At 42.3% G+C, this 19,738-nt stretch overlaps 1 protein-coding gene across 10 annotated transcripts in view; it reads right to left on the reverse strand.

The window, feature by feature from the left end:
• Window positions 1-3,047: 3,047 nt before the first annotated feature.
• Window positions 3,048-19,738, reverse strand: part of LOC124631467 (ephexin-1) — a 97,092-nt gene continuing 80,401 nt past the window's right edge. For all 10 annotated transcript variants that reach the window (XM_047165869.1, XM_047165873.1, XM_047165871.1 and 7 more), the window contains 10 exons: window positions 16,127-16,271; window positions 14,056-14,242; window positions 13,281-13,463; window positions 12,794-12,998; window positions 12,318-12,486; window positions 11,925-12,064; window positions 11,034-11,183; window positions 5,629-5,767; window positions 4,854-5,055; window positions 3,048-4,525 (listed from right to left, as the gene is read on the reverse strand). In XM_047165869.1, the coding sequence (XP_047021825.1) occupies window positions 4,359-4,525; window positions 4,854-5,055; window positions 5,629-5,767; window positions 11,034-11,183; window positions 11,925-12,064; window positions 12,318-12,486; window positions 12,794-12,998; window positions 13,281-13,463; window positions 14,056-14,242; window positions 16,127-16,271 (1,687 nt within the window). In that variant the 3' untranslated portion in view covers window positions 3,048-4,358. The remainder of the gene's footprint in view (window positions 4,526-4,853; window positions 5,056-5,628; window positions 5,768-11,033; window positions 11,184-11,924; window positions 12,065-12,317; window positions 12,487-12,793; window positions 12,999-13,280; window positions 13,464-14,055; window positions 14,243-16,126; window positions 16,272-19,738) is intronic.

The following is a 19,738-nucleotide window of genomic DNA, read 5'->3' on the forward strand; positions in this document are numbered from 1 at the left end:
TGATAGTCTTTTAGTCATTCAAAACTAGCTCTCTCCAGAGTTTTTACCCGCATCTCGCGGAACTTCTTCACGTAATATCTATCCCTATCTTATTTGGGAGTAAGTGTAGCTTTCCAACAGTGAAACAAAATGTTTCCATCCCACTCTCTTCGATATCTGAGTGCAGAAGTCGTTATTATCGCCTAGCTAGAGCGAACTCACTTTGTCGTCGACAGTTCGACAACTGTAGTTTAGTTTAATTTTAGTTTAATTTTGAACATCGTGTGCAATACCTACTATGGGAGTATTCTATCTGTCCTTAGTTTGAAAATCTTTATAAAACTTTTTATAAATATATGTTGAACTAGCTTCTGCCAGCGACTTCGCGTTAGATTTGGACTTTGTGCAAAGAGAGAAAGAAATAATAAACACCAGCACATCAAATTATCTAAACCAGTGGTTCTTAACCTTTTTGACATGAGGGACCACTTTAACTAAATTTTGTCTTGCCGGGGACCACCTCATCGGTTTACCTAAATTAGCACTCATTTCTTTATATTTATTTAAAAAAAAAATCTGAATTTTTGGGTCAGTTCTACTCAAAGCTAAACGCATGTCGGCAGTTGTGTAGGTAAGCAAATGTAAATAAAGAAAATCTTGCCTATGTAGTTTCCAAATGCGCGAGCGAAGCGAGCGCAAAATTTTTATCGGACTTAAACCAAATATTACGTAAAATGTAGCCCAAACGTACTTAACTTTTTGTTTGTTGACAAATGCAATTGCAGTGCATCGCGTACTAGCGTTGACATCGGACGCGCCTGCACCGTACGCAGAAATTATTATTTATAATTTCGGCCGATGAATGTAAGCACGTCGAAGCCTAGACGTGTTTACTCGGCTGCCGTAAAGCAAATTCCCGTTCAACGGCAACCTAAGGCTATTGTGGGAACTCAGAGTTACCCTGAAGTAACCCAAGGAACGGTTCATCCTGAACCAACCAAAGGGAAGGCTGATGCAGATGGTTTCATAAGGGTGGAGAGGAAGAAGAAGAAGCCATCAAGTCGGAATCAATACGGAACTGCATTGACGGGTCCAAACATGCTGCTGCGCCCCGCTATTCCTACGACGCAGTTGTATGTTTCGCGATTACATCACTCCACGAAGGTCGAGGAGATCGTGGAGTATATTCGAGTGAAGACCAACTGGACTTTGAGAGTCGAGAAGTTAGAGTCGAGTCATAACACGAACTTTAAATCGTTTGTGGTACGTGTGCCGACTCAGCATCTCGACTTGTTTCAAGAACAGTTTTGGCCGAAGGGTGTCGTGTTCCGGCGATTCCGCGGGAGGTTACGCGACACTACGAAGTGTAACACGAGACCGCTTACTCGTGTCAATACGTAGTTTGTAGTTGTTTTTATTTTTGTATGTATTAGTTTATAAGTATTGATATGTCATTTATTTATGTATTGTATTTGCTATGGGCCCTAGTTGCCTGAAATAAAGGAACAAATAAAATAAATAAATAAATAAATGCAAAAATAAGGGCATATAGTTTCTGAATACGCTAGCGAAGCGAGCGCGAAATTTTAATTATTTTTTAAGACTCAAAACCAAAATTACGTAAAATGTAGCCCAAACATACATTTTCATGAATGGGGAGACTAGGTACGACACACCCGATATGCGTCCATGCGAAAACCCCCGCTCGCAATTATAAGTCGATAAAAATTAAGTTAGATAACGTATAGCAACGTCGCGAAGCTAAGCTTCGCGGATCACTTGGAAAGCCTCCAGGGACCACCTGTGGTCCGCGGACCACCGGTTAAGAACCACTGATCTAAACCTATGCATACCTACTACTACTTCACCTAGAAATAAATAAAATGTAAACTATTAATAATTTGTAATTTGAACGAATATTTAAACAGTACCAAAATAACTAATGCTTACATCTATACTTATAATAAATCTGTACAGAGGTCAATTCTGTACATTGAAGATATTTTCAAAATTACTATTAGGGTGCGTCCACATCTGGCGAATGCGCCGCGAATGCGCAGCACGCGAGCCGATCGCGAGCTGTCCGCGAGCTGCGCGCGTGCATTTTTGTTCGTGCGCCGCTTCTGCACCGCCCGCGCGCAGCTCGCGCGCGACCTAAGCGCCGCACGCGAGCGGCGCGCAGGCGGCGCGCGACGTCTGCCATCTTCGATAGTACTGAGCCAATATACGGAACTGTAAGGGCGAGAACTGATTGCGCGCAGATCGCGCGCCGCTCGCGCGCTCTATACGAGCCTTGCGTGAGTTGCGCTAAAGAGGCGCACCGAACTGTTGCAGTGACTGCACGCGCGCAGCTCGCGGACAGCTCGCGATCGGCTCGCGTGCTGCGCATTCGCGGCGCATTCGCCAGATGTGGACGCACCCTAAGGGAGTGATTAGTGATCGATACTGACGCCAAAAATGCAATCAGTAAATTTTTTGTCTGTCTGTGTGTCTGTATGTTCGTTATGGAAACAAAAACTACTTGACGGATTTCAACGAAACTTGGTACAACGATTCTTCATACTCCTGGCCGGTATTAGTAGGAAGTAGGATTCCGGCCCGCTCCGGCTTCGCACGGAGTAACAGTATTTTGCCCACTATTTAATGTAGTTTATACTATGTATGTAGTAATTCAGCGTCGTTCAGTAAGCTTGTATCGTTATCAAATGGGTCATTTGCAGTGCTGATTATTTTATTATAGGTTCATACTCGACTTATCGCGAAGGACGTCTAGAAATCCTTTTGCTGAAAGTAGAGCATTGATAACGGTCAAGTTTCTCCAAGTAATGTAGTTTCCGAGTAAATAATCATTCACAATACCTAACTGTTTCCCGAAGTTTCATCCACGTCCCGGTGGAAGTAACCGTAGCCCGTAGTGCAGTTTCTTAACGGTGAAAAAAAATCGAACATAAAAATCTTTTGTTTTGATATTTTTAGACTGGTTTTATAGGTATCATTGCGTGCAAGTATTTAATGCTGCTAAGGAAAAGCCGCTCTAGTTTACCAAAAAGGAAATGAAACAATATAAATAATTATGTAATTACATTTATTATCATACCATAAATATATAACATCCATGATTTGTTACATTTGATTCTTAATTCTATATACACAATAATTTACTTAAGTACATACAATACAATCGTAACTTTTACTTGTTAATGATATGGTGCGAGATTAAACCGGAGAGTACATTGACTTGGCTGCCTACGTCACATTGTAGATTATTATCAAATATTCCACGAAGAACCTTTTACTTAGGGGGTAATATATAGCCCATAAGCCAATGTAGTCCCAGCTTAGTGCTAGCCAAGGAATGTTGACTAAATAACTTGATAATTTCATGATCAACTCATCCGCTAGTTATGACTAGGCAATTTTCGAATACAGCGGGCAAGTGAAGCGTTATTTAACGATACATAACTTAACCTAATCAGTAAATGTCTTACAATGTTATACTGTACAATAAACTGCTGCGAATCTCATACGTAACTGTACACTTGATATATCTACGTATTACTTAACTACCGTAAGCAGAGCGCTAATTATTAATAACTGATCGATAAATTCATTTTATTATTCATAAAACTGTCTTTAAATATAATATTGTTAAAACGGAAATATATTTGTGTAATATAATATATTTAAAAAGAGTTGAATGTTTTTGTTCTGGCTACACAGCGGAACTATCACAAGTGAGCACCTGGCCGTGTCGGATCGCTTCGATCCGAAGCCGATATATTATACATAGTTCATAACTGATATTCCTGTATACTGATATAACAGTTATGCCTCCATAAGGCAGTGACTGGACGGACCATGTCTCCAAAAATTCAAAATTTTATAATACAAAATTTTTTATTAATTACAAGGAAGAAGTTTAGAACAATTTCCTAAGATAATCGTGAGATTCTAATGTGATGATATTGAAACACTAGCACTTGAAATAATCACTACATTTCCCGTAGCAGTGACTTGCAGCTGTGCAGTAAATGCGTGACACAACAGCCGATAGAGGGCAGATTAAGCACCGTTATTGTGACGTTTGTCGTCTAAACACTTGGTCATTAGGTCTATACCTCAATAGCACTATTTTCACCTTTAGCTGAACTGCTTATTTGAGTCATCCCCTGGGTTAGTTCCCGTCAAACTTAATGGCGGCTGATGACAAATTTTTGGGCATACTTATTAGTGGCCATATCTCTTCGGACTTTTTCCGCGATAACGTAAAAACGGTTTCTACGCAGCGAAGAGATTTCCCGAGCGGCCATTAAGTTTTGATTTCCTAGGGAATGCTGAAATATGTTGTGTGTTGTGAGTCGCAGTTTGCTTAGCACGTGCTACATGTTCCGCTTCCTCTGGCCGAGGTAGGTGCCGGAGAGCGCGAGCAGGCGGTAGCGCTGGCGCAGGTTGCGCGCGCGCACGTGCGGGGAGGCGATCTCGGCGGTGTAGGCGCCGGGGAACCAGCCCGCCTCGCCGTCGCGCGTGCGCGACCCGTAGTACCAGCCTGCCGAGGAAGGTACCAAATTAATGTATATGTGCTGCGCAGTCGGTTGATCTTTTTATATGAGAACAGCCACCGTGACCGTTAATCGGTTAGAAAGATATCATCATAATTACCTACAATAATGATGTTTTTGAAACTATTTTACATAATATTTTCTACACTTTTACACTACTTTGGACTAATCGATAAAAACGGTCATTCCTAATATTCTATATCTCTTGTGTTTTTATTTACTAAAGAGAGGGAGTTTGACTTTACCTGTGTACCTAGTAAGTCAATCAACAGATACAATGACCGATGTTATTTGGAGTACATTTGACCTACATACCTTCGCTAGTCTTCCTGGTGACATTAACAACGTCCCCCTCAGCGAGCGGCAGCTCGTCGGGCTGCGCGGGCGCGTACGCGTACAGCGCGCACACCTGCGGGCAGTCCCAGCCCGCGTACACCGCCTCGCCCTCGCCCGCCGCCGGCGGCAGCAGCGCCTCCGCCCAGCGAGACCACTCCGTCTCACTTGGACACGACATCAGCTGCGGGGAACAGGTAATTATTAGGATTATGGTTGTACTTTTTCACAAAAAAAAAAACTGTTCTCGTGAGAAAAAGTCAGGTCAAAGACATCCTTAACTTCATCGGAGTCAGGGAAAATCGAAGGATTGGATTCGATTGACTGATGTCGATTTGTTTGTATTGCCGTTTCCGTTAAGTCCATGGCCACGACAAATCTCTTGGACTTTGGCGGGACTTTGCTGTCATTCTTAGCCCACAGAACATAAATTGGCACCGTTTGGCGTTTCAAACCAGGGGGTTTGGCTCAACCCCTATTTTAGTCTAGGTCAAGATCCCCTTTCAAATGGCGGTAAGTTCGTAAATACCATCTCCAGCGTCCGTCCCTCGTGGTTCTCGAGCAGCGTGATGAGCAGCGCGTGCTTGGCGGCGAGCGCGGGCAGTGGTCCACGCACAGGAACTGCTCCTCGCTGGATACATACCATCTCTAGCGTCCGTCCCTCGTGGTTCTCGAGCAGCGTGATGAGCAGCGCGTGCTTGGCGGCGAGCGCGGGCAGTGGTCCACGCACAGGAACTGCTCCTCGCTGGATACATACCATCTCTAGCGTCCGTCCCTCGTGGTTCTCGAGCAGCGTGATGAGCAGCGCGTGCTTGGCGGCGGCGGCGCCCGCGTCGCTCGCGCACACCTCCAGCAGCGAGCGCGGGCAGTGGTCCACGCATACGAACTGCTCCTCGCTGGATAATAATACTATACGTTACAACAACACTACACATTGCCAGAGGCTGCAACAGAGTATATAAGGGCATAGTCCGCGCGGAACTAGTTGGCCGCGCCTTAGGTATGTGAGCGGTGGGGCGGAGAGGTGAGGGCACTTGCTGTCATTACTCAATACTCAGTTAGGCGCCGTACTTCGCGACGGCAACACGCGTTGACAGTTCCGGCTAGTTGACACAAAACTCACATAAGATTGCAACAGCGAGATGAGTAAGTGCATATGTTTAAAAAAAAAAACGGAAAGCCGAAAAGTGGAGAGAAAAATGGAAAGCTCATATGTCAATATGAGATTATTGGCACATCTCTCATCTCCAGGTTATGACAGTCTTCCATCAGAAGTTTACAAATATGGCGGGAAAAATATTAAGACCAGACTGTTTGAACTTGTGTTGCAAATATGGGACGCAGAAATAGTTCCACAGGACTGGAAGGATGCTCTTATAAGCAAACTCTACAAGGGCAAAGGTGACCTTTCCGACTGTAGTTGCTACAGAGGTATCGCCCTGCTATCTGCGGCTGGCAAGGTACTGGCGCATGTCATCAATAGCCGCCTCGTCAAGCTAGCTGAGAGCTTCCTGCCAGAAAGCCAGTGTGGTTTTCGCCCAAATAGAGGCACGGTTGATGCTATTTTTGTGTTAAAACAGCTTCAGGAAAAGTGCCTTGAACAGCATCGTGACCTCTATTTGTGTTTTGTGGATCTAGAGAAAGCTTTTGACCGGGTTCCAAGGTCCGCTTTATGGGTTGTCCTTGAAAAACGTGGGTGTCCACCAAAATTTGTTAACTTAGTACGCCAATTTCACGAAGGCATGTTTGCACGCGTACGCCACGAGGACAAACTTACGGAACAGTTCCCGGTCACAAGCGGCGTCAAGCAAGGCTGTGTCATGGCACCGACACTCTTTGCCATTTATTTCTCTGCGGTAATGAGCGATGCTCTAGTTAAATGTAGGAATAAGATCATCCTCAATGTCCGCATGGACAAGAGCGTCTTTGACATCTCACGCTTCCGAGCAAAACGCAGGATCTCCACGGTTCCTGTTGCGGAGATTCAATATGCTGATGATGTCTGCCTTATGGCCAGCAGTGTCCAGGATCTTCAAGAATGTCTTGACTATCTGGACGAATCGTGTCACAAATTTGGCTTGGTAATCAGCGCATCAAAGACTCAGATTCTTAAACAGCCTGCAAGAAAAACATCTGCAGACGACACGCCTGTTTACCTAAGCGGGAAACCTCTGGAGGAAGTGGGATCCTTTCGATACCTTGGCAGTCTCGTACGCAGCGACAACCGTCTCGAGTCTGATATATCTGCAAGGATCGCTAAGGCTGCAGCAGCATTTGGCGGACTTAATCACCGTGTATGGAAGTCCCATGATCTCAAATTAGTCACTAAGCTAGCTGTATACAAAGCCATTATACTCCCTTTGCTTTTGTATGCCTCGGAGACTTGGTGCCTTTACAAAGGTGACATCAAACGCCTCGACGTCTTCCATCTTAAATGTCTCCGAGCTATTCTTCGCATTCGCTGGCAAGATCGGATTTCCAACACGGAGGTTCTCCGTCGATCGTCTATGTCAGGTATAGAGAGTTTACTGATGAAGGGACAATTGCGCTGGTGCGGTCACCTTGTGCGTATGGAGTCCTCCAGATTGCCTAAGACCGTTTTTTACTCTGAGCTTAGTACTGGCAAACGCCAATCTGGAGGGCAATATTTGCGATACAGGGACGTACTAAAGCGCCACCTAAGATCAGTTGGCTTATCGCCAACTTCATGGGAACAACTAGCGACCCAAAGACCTGAGTGGCGCAGAACTGTTCATAAGAGCGTACAGGATTTTGAACAGCGGCGTCTTGAAGCCCTAGACGCTAAACGCCAGCTCCAAAAATCCCGCCCTAAGCCCTCCTATAACTACACCTACAATGCGCAAGGGCAACTCTACTGCGCTATTTGTGACCGCGTGTTCAAGGCAAAGTTTGGTTTCGCTAGTCATGTACGAGCCCATGAACGAAACCAAACTGCCGATATATGCCAGGATGTCGCCGTCGACGGAAACGTCTAGGAGGACATCATCATCATTGGCACATCTCATATTGACATATGAGATTATTGGCACATCGGCTTTCCGTTTTTTTTTAAATATGTCAAAATAATTTCATACACTTAATTTGTTTTTGGTTTATTTTACTATTAATTACACTATAATTAGATAGATATAGTAAAAACTTCTAAAAGTTTAATTATAGTTCTTTATTTATTATTTTCATTTATTGAACGCGATATCTCGAGATTGATCATCACTGTCTAATCTCATGTGCGTTGCGAGCAGATGTCATGACTTCCCCTCACCCCTGTCGCCACCTAAAGCGCGGCCAACTACTTCCGCGCGCACTATAATTAAAAGGTAGTACGAGGGCTGCCTTTTAAGTTGTGTCGTTTGAAATTAGTATAAACAATTCAATAGGTTATTACTGTTTATTGTTTTTTTAAGAATACTTAGGGATATTTAATGTACTTTTGCATACGTATAAACCAGTTTTTGCAATATTTATTCCATTCCAAAGTGGGGGTAGTCAAAACGGCCTATTTTCAAGCGTCAACAGCTTCTTCAGGTGTGCTGAAAGGTAGACCACGAAGAATTTCCTTAATTTTGGGGAATGTAATAAAATAGTTAGTGCTTAAGTAAGGGCTGTGAGGTGGATGATCCAAAATTTCTACATTTTGGGAATTCAAAAACGTATTTGTTTGGCGGGCGGTGTGCGAAGTTGCACTGTCATGGTGCAGGATCACTCGACGTCTTGAATTATTTTTTCTAAATTCGGTGATGACTTGTGGCAAACAAATAGTGGTATACTAGTCAGCGGTAACCGTTTTGCAATATTCTAGTACAATAGTGGGGGGGTGGCCACCCTTTGCCACAAACGAGGCAACTATTTTTTTTTAAGTGATTCTTGAACGACCGACTCCGGTCGGTTTTGGCTCGTCTTGGAAGACCCACACAGTTGACTGCTGCTAGGAATATGGATCGCAAGCATATATCCAAGAATCGTCACCCTTGACAATATCATAGACATGCTTTGACTCTCCTCCGTTAAATCGCTGCGGAGTTTTGCGACACCAACTTACACGGGCTATTTGTTAGTCGTCGCTAAGCAAATGGGGTATCCAACGAGAGATCAACTTTTTTACGCCAAGTTCTTCGTGCAGAATTTTTTGGATAGTGGTCCCTGAAATGCCCACGGATGCCTCTATTTCGCAGTATGTTACATATCGGTCTGCGAGAATTAGCTGACACACGGCGTCGATATTATCTTCCGTCATAGCGCTTTTTGGACGACCTTCACGTGGCTTGTCACTGAGGCTAGAGTAGCCACGTTGAAATCCTAAATATTAGAGTTCTACGGTCCTAAGGCATGGTGCTACATTACTAAATACAGAACTAATCTCTTCAAAGCACTAAAGTCGCGACAAACCCCTTTTAAAGTTCTAGAAAATTATCGCACGCAAATTTTCCTTAGACATTTCCATTTTTACAACCGACCTGCCACGTTGGAATGGACAATACAATAAAACTATTCGACCAATTTAAAAACATACTTTTGATTTCGAATTCTAAATTCAAGAAGATAAAAGTGGCATATATATATTTTTTTTATAATCTCGGGAAGTTAGCAAACGACAGAACTTAAAAGGCAGCCTTACGTACATAGATGTAGTACATAAGAGAGTATACAAGCAACAGCTTGTCGCACGGTGCAATATTCAAGGACGAAATTATGCTAAACATTCTCGACCCAAATCAACAATAAAATTGGTAGGATTTTTTTTGTTGTTTACAGAAATCCGTCAGTGTCACTCAGCTGTATTTAAACTCGGCGCATGTGTTAGTAGTAGTTAGCTGTATTTAAACCCGCGCTGCGCTCTCTAATTGGGATTATTCTGAAATACTATTTAAATTACAAGAAAAAAAAGCAGCATATGGGACTACTCACACTTATTCAGCTTATGTCCATAGAAAACAACGATTTTGTATGGGGAGACGCGTACGCATCCATTCAGCTTTCCGCGTGTATTCAGCTTTCGCGGCAAACAAGTATAAAATGAGAACAAATGTGTTTTTATCATGCGAGTGCTTTAGATGGAGATCAGCGCTGATCTGCCGCATTCAGCGCTGTTTCGCCGCGTTCGACGCTGAATGGGGCGGAACAGCGTTGCACACGTATGGTCCTCAACTCCTTGTCGACAAGTTGCAACCTGCATAGCTCCTGGATAGATTTGATTTATTATTACGTTATCATTATGAGTATCATTGTCTTTGAATTTAGTGTCGCGTATTCTCCAACCAAAATTTTATTTACCCATAGTGGGTCGACCCACTGTCATTTGCGTTTTAATTATTTACGCTTATTTTTTTCTATGTCTTCTGCAAGTAGGGTTACCAGATGAAAAAATCAAAAGTCCGGAGAAAAGGCCTGATTTCCATAGAAAAGTCCTGAGATTTTCTACAGATGAGAATTTTCTCTCAAAAACGTATTATTATCGTTGTATACACTGCGGATCTTGCGCACGCGTTTTACGCGACGCGTTGCAAGCTTGTATGTACATCGCACTCAAAACAGCGGGGTGGAGGGAGGAGGGCGGCGATAAATAAGTATTGATTTTAACTACAATTGTTACCGAAAGAAGATTATTTTTAGTCGTTTAATAAGAGAGATCTTTGAAATGTAACCTGTTTTTTATTCAAAATCCTGAGCTATCACTAGATTTGCTAAATCCGGCCGGAATCCTGAGAAGAGTCGAAAAATCCTGAAATCTCAGGACAAATCCTGAGATATGGTAACCCTATCTGCAAGTAACGAAACGACAAAAATATCGCACATAGAACTGTCCATGTTGAGGGCACAATACTAATTGAGTAGCTGACCGTCTTCGCAGCATATTCAGCGCCGTACGCACTCTTACGCCGCTGATAGAAGTAGAGCTAAGTGCGACCAAAACCATTCAGCGAAACGCGAATAGAGCTGAATAAGTGTGTGTAGTCCCTGTATCAACGATTTCCCGCATACCATACTTTCAATTGATTATTTACGTATTTCTTGTCAACCTCCTTGAATTTGGCACGGATGCAAGTCTCAACAGCTTGTGTATTAGGAGATTACATGGATATATGAATGGTAAGTAAGGTAGTTTGAAATGGGAGTGGGCACATAAGGGTTAATATGACTTACCCCTTCTTCTTGGCGATGACCAGCAGGTCGTTAAACAGGAACAGGTGTAGTGGCACCTTGTGGAACTTCTTGCCGAACGTGAGCTTCAGCTCGTCCGACTTCCACACCAGCTGCGTCATCTCGCCCGATCGCACCAGCCAACGGACGGGCCTAGGGACAAAACAGTCGGTTTTATTTTCATGAGTTTTTATACACTGTAGGTGCCGATCGTGTGGCCAGTGGCGGCCGCTTGTGACGATGTTGTTTTGTGACAATTGTGACATACTACTGATGGAGACCATTTCCTTTATTTATACTGATTTAGTGTGTATGTCACAGTTAGTTAGATGAAGCCGTAATATTGTTATATCCCTAGGGATATAATGATATACTGACCGACTGACAGACTGACCTGAACTATAGTGTGTATACTGACCGGCGGTCGCGGCGCGAGCAGGCGGGCCCGAGCGCGGGCGGCTGGCGCACGTGCGCGGGGAACTCGATGCTGCGGCAGAGGCGCCACACCTCTGGCACAACTATAGTGTGTATACTGACCGGCGGTCGCGGCGCGAGCAGGCGGGCCCGAGCGCGGGCGGCTGGCGCACGTGCGCGGGGAACTCGATGCTGCGGCAGAGGCGCCACACCTCTGGCACAACTATAGTGTGTATACTGACCGGCGGTCGCGGCGCGAGCAGGCGGGCCCGAGCGCGGGCGGCTGGCGCACGTGCGCGGGGAACTCGATGCTGCGGCAGAGGCGCCACACCTCTGGCACAACTATAGTGTGTATACTGACCGGCGGTCGCGGCGCGAGCAGGCGGGCCCGAGCGCGGGCGGCTGGCGCACGTGCGCGGGGAACTCGATGCTGCGGCAGAGGCGCCACACCTCTGGCACAACTATAGTGTGTATACTGACCGGCGGTCGCGGCGCGAGCAGGCGGGCCCGAGCGCGGGCGGCTGGCGCACGTGCGCGGGGAACTCGATGCTGCGGCAGAGGCGCCACATCTCCTCTATTCGCTCTGTGTTCCGCGCACCCTCGTTGCACTGGGACACGTACTGTAGACAACATCATAGAGGATCAATTTTATTCCTTCATCAAAATGAACCACTCGTAAATCGTCAACATTCAAAAGCAAGCAATCCAATGCATAATGAGCAGGCCACTACGGCATGTCATCAAAGACGCGGACCGCAGCAAAACAAATCGCAGACGCATGTGCTGTCCCAGTGATTCCCGTAGAATGAACCCTCTAACACCTATCCATGTCCCTTCCTCCCCCATAACCCCCACCAACCAAACTATACTCACGTTATTAAGCGTGACAAGTGCCCTGGCGCAGGCGTGGTACTCCAGGTCTTCGCTGTTGAGGTTCTTGAGCACGGCGTCCATCAGCAGCGGCAGCCGCGTCACGCGCTGCATCGGCAGCATCAGGAACGAGTGCAGAGAGAGGGACTGGCACGAGGGGTGGCTTTCTAGTCTGAGGACAATTAGTTATTTTAAGTTAGTTGTGTGTGCTCAGTAGTAAAAGTGGCGAAGTTGGCGAAGAAATATTTTTATGCGATAAGACCGTCTTTTGTATTCCTCCTTTTGTATTATTCATCCCATACTTTGTCCTGATAGGAAACAGTAAGAGATATTCTATTCCATACTGATCTAATATATTATTTGCTAAGGGGACTAAGCCTTCAGTTAAAAGTGCTGTTGATATGCCAATACACAGTTATACTTCAAATACGAAGAAACTCAGATAAGATAAACCTTAAAGTTAATCAATATATACTCACTTTTTAAGCGCATTCGCGAAGGCAGGTTTGGTTTGCAGCCGCTGCAGCGCTTTGACCATGAGTGCCTGATTCTCGCAGTACTTGACGTAGACGCTGAAGTGCTGCTCCGCATGTTGCCGTACGATGTCGCAAATGCCTTGCAGCAGGATGTTGTCCTGCCAGCACTTCTCCAACTCGTTCATTAGCAGCTGCGAGCATTTACGAACTGGAAACAACATTGACACTAATTTGGTGAAATGATACCGAGACTTTTGATGAAAGTGGAGAGGAGAGGACCGAGAAAAAAAAGATGGAATCTGAAACATGAAACATTTGAGAGAAGCGAGTATAAGTATGACGACTGACAGAGAGGAGTGTCAGTGGAAAACATATCGCCGACTCCAAATAAAATTGAGAAGAGGACAGGAATAGGAAGGCGAGGGAGTAAGACAAAAGGGAGTGCAAAGGATAAATTAATATCAGAAAAGAAACTTAAGTCTTCGCTCACCAGGTAGTATAGTAGCGAAGAGTGTCTCCCAGTCATTTCGCGGCATGATATGAGGGTCGCGGAATGCGGGGTGCGCGATGAAGTTCGCCTCCAGCACGTTCAGCGAGTTCAGGTACGACGCCTCTGATGTCAGCAGCTCGAACTTCGCTTCCTGGAGACGCTTCTGTGCCGGGGCTAGGGAACCTGAACGGAAATTAACATTTGTAATTGGAGACAATGATGAGATAACTTAATTTTTAATGTCTCCCATCTTGACCTTCTTTAGTTATTTTAGTTGCTTTAAATAAAAGTGTACCGAAGTTATATTTTTTGGTTTTACATAGTTTGGAAGGTGGTCATTTCTTGCGCTGACCCGTAAAAAGGGATTTGTTGGGACAAAAACACAAAACCGAATTGATCTGTAAAGCATTCAGTGAATAAAGTCACTTTACACAATAATTTTTATTTCAGTGAGATTCCAATTAATTTATTTTAATTAATTGATTCCATGCTCAATCCTCAATGCTCAATCCTTCTCTGTGTGAGAGGAGGCCTGTGCCCAGCAGTGGGACGATAAAAAGGCTATTACAGTAATTGATTCCAATCAATTTATTTTAAAATAAACTGAAGAAACATAAACAGATAGTTCACCTTATTCAAGGTTCAAGATCAAGGAGGCTAGCGGAGACGTACACTAACAAGCCCGTCTACACAACACAATGAAGTTAATTATTAATTAACACTTATATGTGGCTTTGACTTCTATATCCAAATTACAAGTAATGTATGTACTTACTAAGCACAGCAGAATTGAGGACCTCCGGCACTTCGCACCACAGAGTGCGCGAGGGGCCGCGCGGCGCCACCAGCGCCATTGCCGAGGGTCGCGAGGGCGCAGACTCGCTCGCTGAAGTGTTGGCGCTGCGCTGAGACCCTGCCTCGTAAGCGTCCGAGTCAGAGTCCCCGGTCTCACGACACACCGACTGCAAAGAGGAATACCGTGTTGCTTTTCTTAACTTGAATAAATAGTCAATTGTCAGGCCTCCGCATTTCTTGAGGCGATATTCCATCACGGCTTGTTTGAAATTATGATGTCTTCTCTTCATGTGTTCTTTATTTATGAGATTCTATTTATTAACTTTTAATACGAGCAGCTATTACCTATTGTAGGGCACGTATGCAGCAACGCAACTGGAATTGTAGTCAGTTGGTAAGCAATGGAGAGATTTATAAATGTCTGAACAAAGACAATAGCTGCCATTATTTCGAGCACAAGCTGCAAATGACACAAGCTACTGTTTATCATTGTTTACTGAACAGTTATCAAGAATTCCAGCTATTGTGATTGTCTTCTTACGATTACATCAAACGAAGATGTTATATTTTGTGGCGCACTTCTACATCGACACTCTCAAAACAAGTTAACAAGTCATCTAAAGTTAATTTAAAATAAGTTGTTATTTAGAGAAGTATTGTTGTTAAGTCCGATGACCGACAACAATGTGCACCGCTGTTCCCAGTTAGGTCATACAAGTCAAAGTCTAGTCTGTTCGCCGGAGGTCAGCACAAATTACCAGCAATTAGAGGAATTAGCGCCGATCGTTTACACACCGACTCTAAAATTGGACACACGCGGGATCAGCGTAATTAAATTGTTTATTTCCTTATACATACGTAAGTGTTGTGAATTTGCGAGGTTTTTGTACACACGCGAGTAAACATTTTTGTTTGCGATGCTCTAAATTGTTGTTATTTGTCTGCTAATAAACTGATCCCTATATCATCAGCACAGTAATAATCTTACGATTTAGACTTACTTATTGGCGACTTATTTCATGAATAAATTGTAGTTATTGAAAAATATAAATTGTTTTGTTGTGAATCGCAAGGCAAAATGATTTTTATTGTATCATTATCATGTGCCAAAACAATAGAATTTAAACGCATTCCACTAGACAATGATGACAAACAGATAACCTAAGTATCAGTTTGCATCACCACCTTCGATGCATTAGCTATGGCATCAAATTGAACAACCGCAGGTAATGACAAAAGGAGACAGCTAATTAAAGGGGGACCCACCTGGCGCGACGAACTAGTGACAATGGAGTAATTTTACTACTTATAATGGTAGTAAAAGGTGTTGTAAAGATTATCTACGCTAAAGACAGCTTATCGTGAACCCGTTACCCATTTCTCGTGGAGCCTTCCGTAAAGTATAGTAAGATAAGAATTGTTTACGACTGGTATAGTTCGGCCATTCAGAGAATGCGTTCCTGACACGTCGCGATTGAACTGACGACGTAACTACATTCATTGATTATTGATATAATAATGTTGTTTTAATGCTCCTCAATTGTTAAAACGGTGAACAACCAGCAAAAATATTTTTATCGTAACTGCAACGCCATTGCAAAGTTACGTCGTCAGTTCAATCGCGACGTGTCAGGAACGCATTCTCTGAATGGCCGAACTATGATGGAGGTCTGTGCAAGTCTTTCTTTCTAATTGTTCCAGAAATGATGGGAACAGAAAATTATTTTTTCAAACATAATAAAGCGATATGGCTTTAAGTTGTGGTTGAGGTTGTTTACCCACGTTTTAGGTCTACTTATTCACAGGTTTTAGATAATAGATGACTATGACGTAGCAAGGAGTGTTTTATTTATTCCATCCAAATAAACGTTAATTTAAACTCCTTATATAGCTCCTACTAAAAACCCGTTAATTTGGATGACTAACTACCGTTGCAGATAAATCCTTCTGAAACAGCAGCTAAACAAAACAACAGCCAAACGGAAAATTCCATTCACATTTCGGAAAGGAGTTTGTGCAAAAAAGTTCACATAACACATTATCCTACTGACCTCAACTTTAGCTGCGTTGTAGAACTGGTAGAGTGGTTCGTGAGTGAAGAGTGAGTGTGGCAGCGGGCTGGCCGGGTGCGACCCTGACGACGCCCCTGATGATGACGAGATGTTCCCTGCCTGGTATAGCCCTGCTTCAGCGTACCTGAGAAAAAGGATAGTGATATTAGTTGACTTCATGGATTTTTTAAATATCTATGACTTCTAGATGGTGGTAGCAAAAACTGTTATATTTAAATGTGACTGTCTCATGTAATGTAACCTTTAACGTTCGCAAGACGCAAAGTGCTGTTTTCAAAGCTTATTTTCAATAAATGCATTTTGATTTTTGATGGATGATCTCTTTTATTGTAGCTCCGAATTTTGTACAAAGTTACATATGTAGTTAAAGTTGGTTTATTAGGTACTTACAATTAATTTATGAATCAACAGGACATTTATCAAACCGGTAGAGAGAGATAATGCCACTTTTATTTGTGTTGTAGAAATATTTTCATACAGTTTTTAAATTCCAAGAATTTATATCACATACCTACATATTATAACTTTTAATACCAACCAACTAAGTATTAACATGAAGGCGTATACGGTATTGCTATAAGGAAACTGATGGCACTTATGATAAACGATAATGTCATGCAGTAGGCAAATATAGTGTGAGAAAAATCCTTAACTGCGAGGTCTTTATGCATGAACATTGTCGTCATTGCAAACCTTGGACTTATATTATATGTACTTGATTAAGTACATACTAAATTTACTAATAGATCAGTCAGTATAAGATATCAAAACAAAGCTTACTCATTTGCCCGTGTTGGCATTGAATGGTTTGGTAGCCTAACCAGAAAATTAGAATTTTTGGTTTGATGCCCATCTACAGTATGGTTAGTTTAGGTTTGGTTAGGGCAAGATGGAATGATCAGGATTAAGATCACCATAGACCCTTATAAACTATCTTAGAAGGAACCAACCCTTTAATACCATGCAGGTTCCGAACATAAGTGCAACAAGGCTGGATTTCCGAAGTATCGCTAGAAAGATTTGTGCATAAACACAGAAAACTATTTCCTTTCTCCATATCCTATTTCAAAATACCGACTACTACATAAATATAGTTTTGCTAAAGGAAATTATTTTATAATGTTTATCAGTACGGACGTTAGCATGAAGCATAAATAGATAATCATGTTGTTCGCGGAACAAATCATAAGTAATGAGCAGCTAATCAAATATGACGAATATCCTAATGTGTAGGTTAGTTAGCACCTACCTAGCTTACGATGATGTAAGAAATAACGTGACGGGACTGATGCACTTTGATCTTCTCTCGTAATTGAACACATGCACCAAGTTACCTAAGATAAATTGTACATAATCGAGTGATTGTTTTCATCTGCGCATTTATTACCAGAATCCAAAAATATGACAAGGTGACATTGATTTCAATAACAAAACGCATGGAAGGTAGGCGTTAATTGTTGTTACCATGTGGGTGCACTGAGTTACTAACGCAAAAAGTATTTACTTAAAGACATTTTTTACCTTAATTTTTGTCCTTTTATCTCAATACCCAGGCACAACAACATTAACACATGACACCAATTAACAAACACACATGTTCTTAAAACTGAACACAATTTCTAAAAACTAAAAACCACAATTTTTTATTGAGTTTTCCTTATTCCACTATCACTTTTATGAGACCACAGAACAATTAGGTACCGTAGAAAATAAAATAAATACAAGTAAATAAATATTTGCGCGCTCAAAGCGAGGCAACGGATTCGATTCAAATCCCACCAACGTCCTTCTGAGCGTGCGCATAATGGCAGAGTTAAAGTTACGAGACTTCTTAAGAGATAAGCGACGAGCGAGTCAGTATTTGAAAAGCAGTACCTTGATAATTCAGTATTCATTAACGGATTTCTTAGTTATCGAATCAAAGTTGATTTATGTAATTTTGATTTTTGAAGTCGTGTTAATTGAACAAATAAATAAAAAAAGCTGATTTGAACAGAATATGCTTAATAAAGTAGTGGGTCTTTATCTTATATTTATGATTGCCCATTTCATTATGTTTGAGTTTCGTGATAATGAATGTTGCTGTAGCTACTACAGAAATGGAAAACCATTGACTATATATAGCCTAATTTCTTAAGATAAATGTGTTTGTGGCAATGTTTAATTGAAGTACGCATGCATACTAAGTTATCAATCATCTCTTAAGTACACATGTAGCCCGCTTGTCGCTCATGCCACGGGTCACAGGTAACGGTGGTACGGAAAACTGGCTTGTGAGTCATCGGTTTCGTGGATAAATGGGCGACGGCGACGTCATGCGTTCACGCCACTACTGACTAACGTCTGGGAACGAGGTGGCTGGAGACCAACACTCACACACACTCTATTTTGTGGGTCACTTCTTCAATTTGCTACCGTTTTTTTTTTAATTGAGATATGGTCGTATTTCACTAAAAATAAATTATTCAGGCGCATGAAGGATTTTTAAAGGTTGTTTTTATAAACCAGTTTATATTGAAAATAAAATTCTTGAATTGATGCCGGCTGCATCAATTATTTTGAACGACCACAAAATCGTGGTGCTTTGCTTTGCTTCATCTTTAACAGGCATCTATATCCTTAACATTATTTCAGATTGGATTCAGATCCAAAATATTTTTAATCATCTTTTAGCTCAAGTTTCAATGACAGCAATATTACATTTGGTGCAAAAAGAGAGTGAGTTATCTTTATATTTTTATCCACCCAATATAGGTATCCAAAATCATGACGACCTTATCACCCAAACAATGGTATTGCAGCCAGCTTTCGTGAATATCTGCAAGTAGGACAGAGTGAGATCGGCGTGTCGCCGCTGACCTTTGTCTTGAACTCCAACAACCGGCGCAGACGCAAACGGACCGCGAATGTAACTGTAGCGTAAATATCGCTACGCAACCCTGTCACAACCAGTTGCGCACCAACGTTCAATTATAAACCTTTCTCTCTGTAAACCATGTCAAGTTCCACTGTGGCATTCTGCTAAGTAAAGGGTTGATTCAATAACTGTTCAATTATAAAAAATATAAATTAAAAAATTTATAGGGCCCAAGTCTCGAGAAAAACGAGTCAAACAGGTTTTAAGTTTTTCAACCGTCTCGCAGTTGCAAAAGTTACTTAAACTTCGTGAATAAAAAGGGGAAATTCGCTGTGTTATGGTTAATAAATAGGTACTAAGACACGGGAAAATAGTGAACTCGATGAATGAAATGGGATGTCTTAGTAATAACGGATTTCCCTAAATACGGGTAATTTACGCCAAGCCTTTCAATTTTACATGGGAGACTATAATTAGATGCATTAAGTAGGGATTTTGTGGTAAGTATTTCAATGGTAGACTCTCACATATATTTTATGAACAGTTTTTGTCAAATAACTTAACTTCTCCGAAGTCAGCCAGCGCAGATTTTTTATTTATTTATTTATCATAAAATACAACTATTATTACGGGGGAACCTAACGCAATAGTGTATTGACAATTTTACAGTTAGTTAATCAAAACTATTCTACACATGTTTATCATACATTTTGACTACAGCAAAGCAACATGTA

The sequence above is a fragment of the Helicoverpa zea genome, chromosome 6 (assembly GCF_022581195.2).
Source record: "Helicoverpa zea isolate HzStark_Cry1AcR chromosome 6, ilHelZeax1.1, whole genome shotgun sequence".
In the NCBI taxonomy this organism is placed as follows: domain Eukaryota; kingdom Metazoa; phylum Arthropoda; class Insecta; order Lepidoptera; family Noctuidae; genus Helicoverpa; species Helicoverpa zea.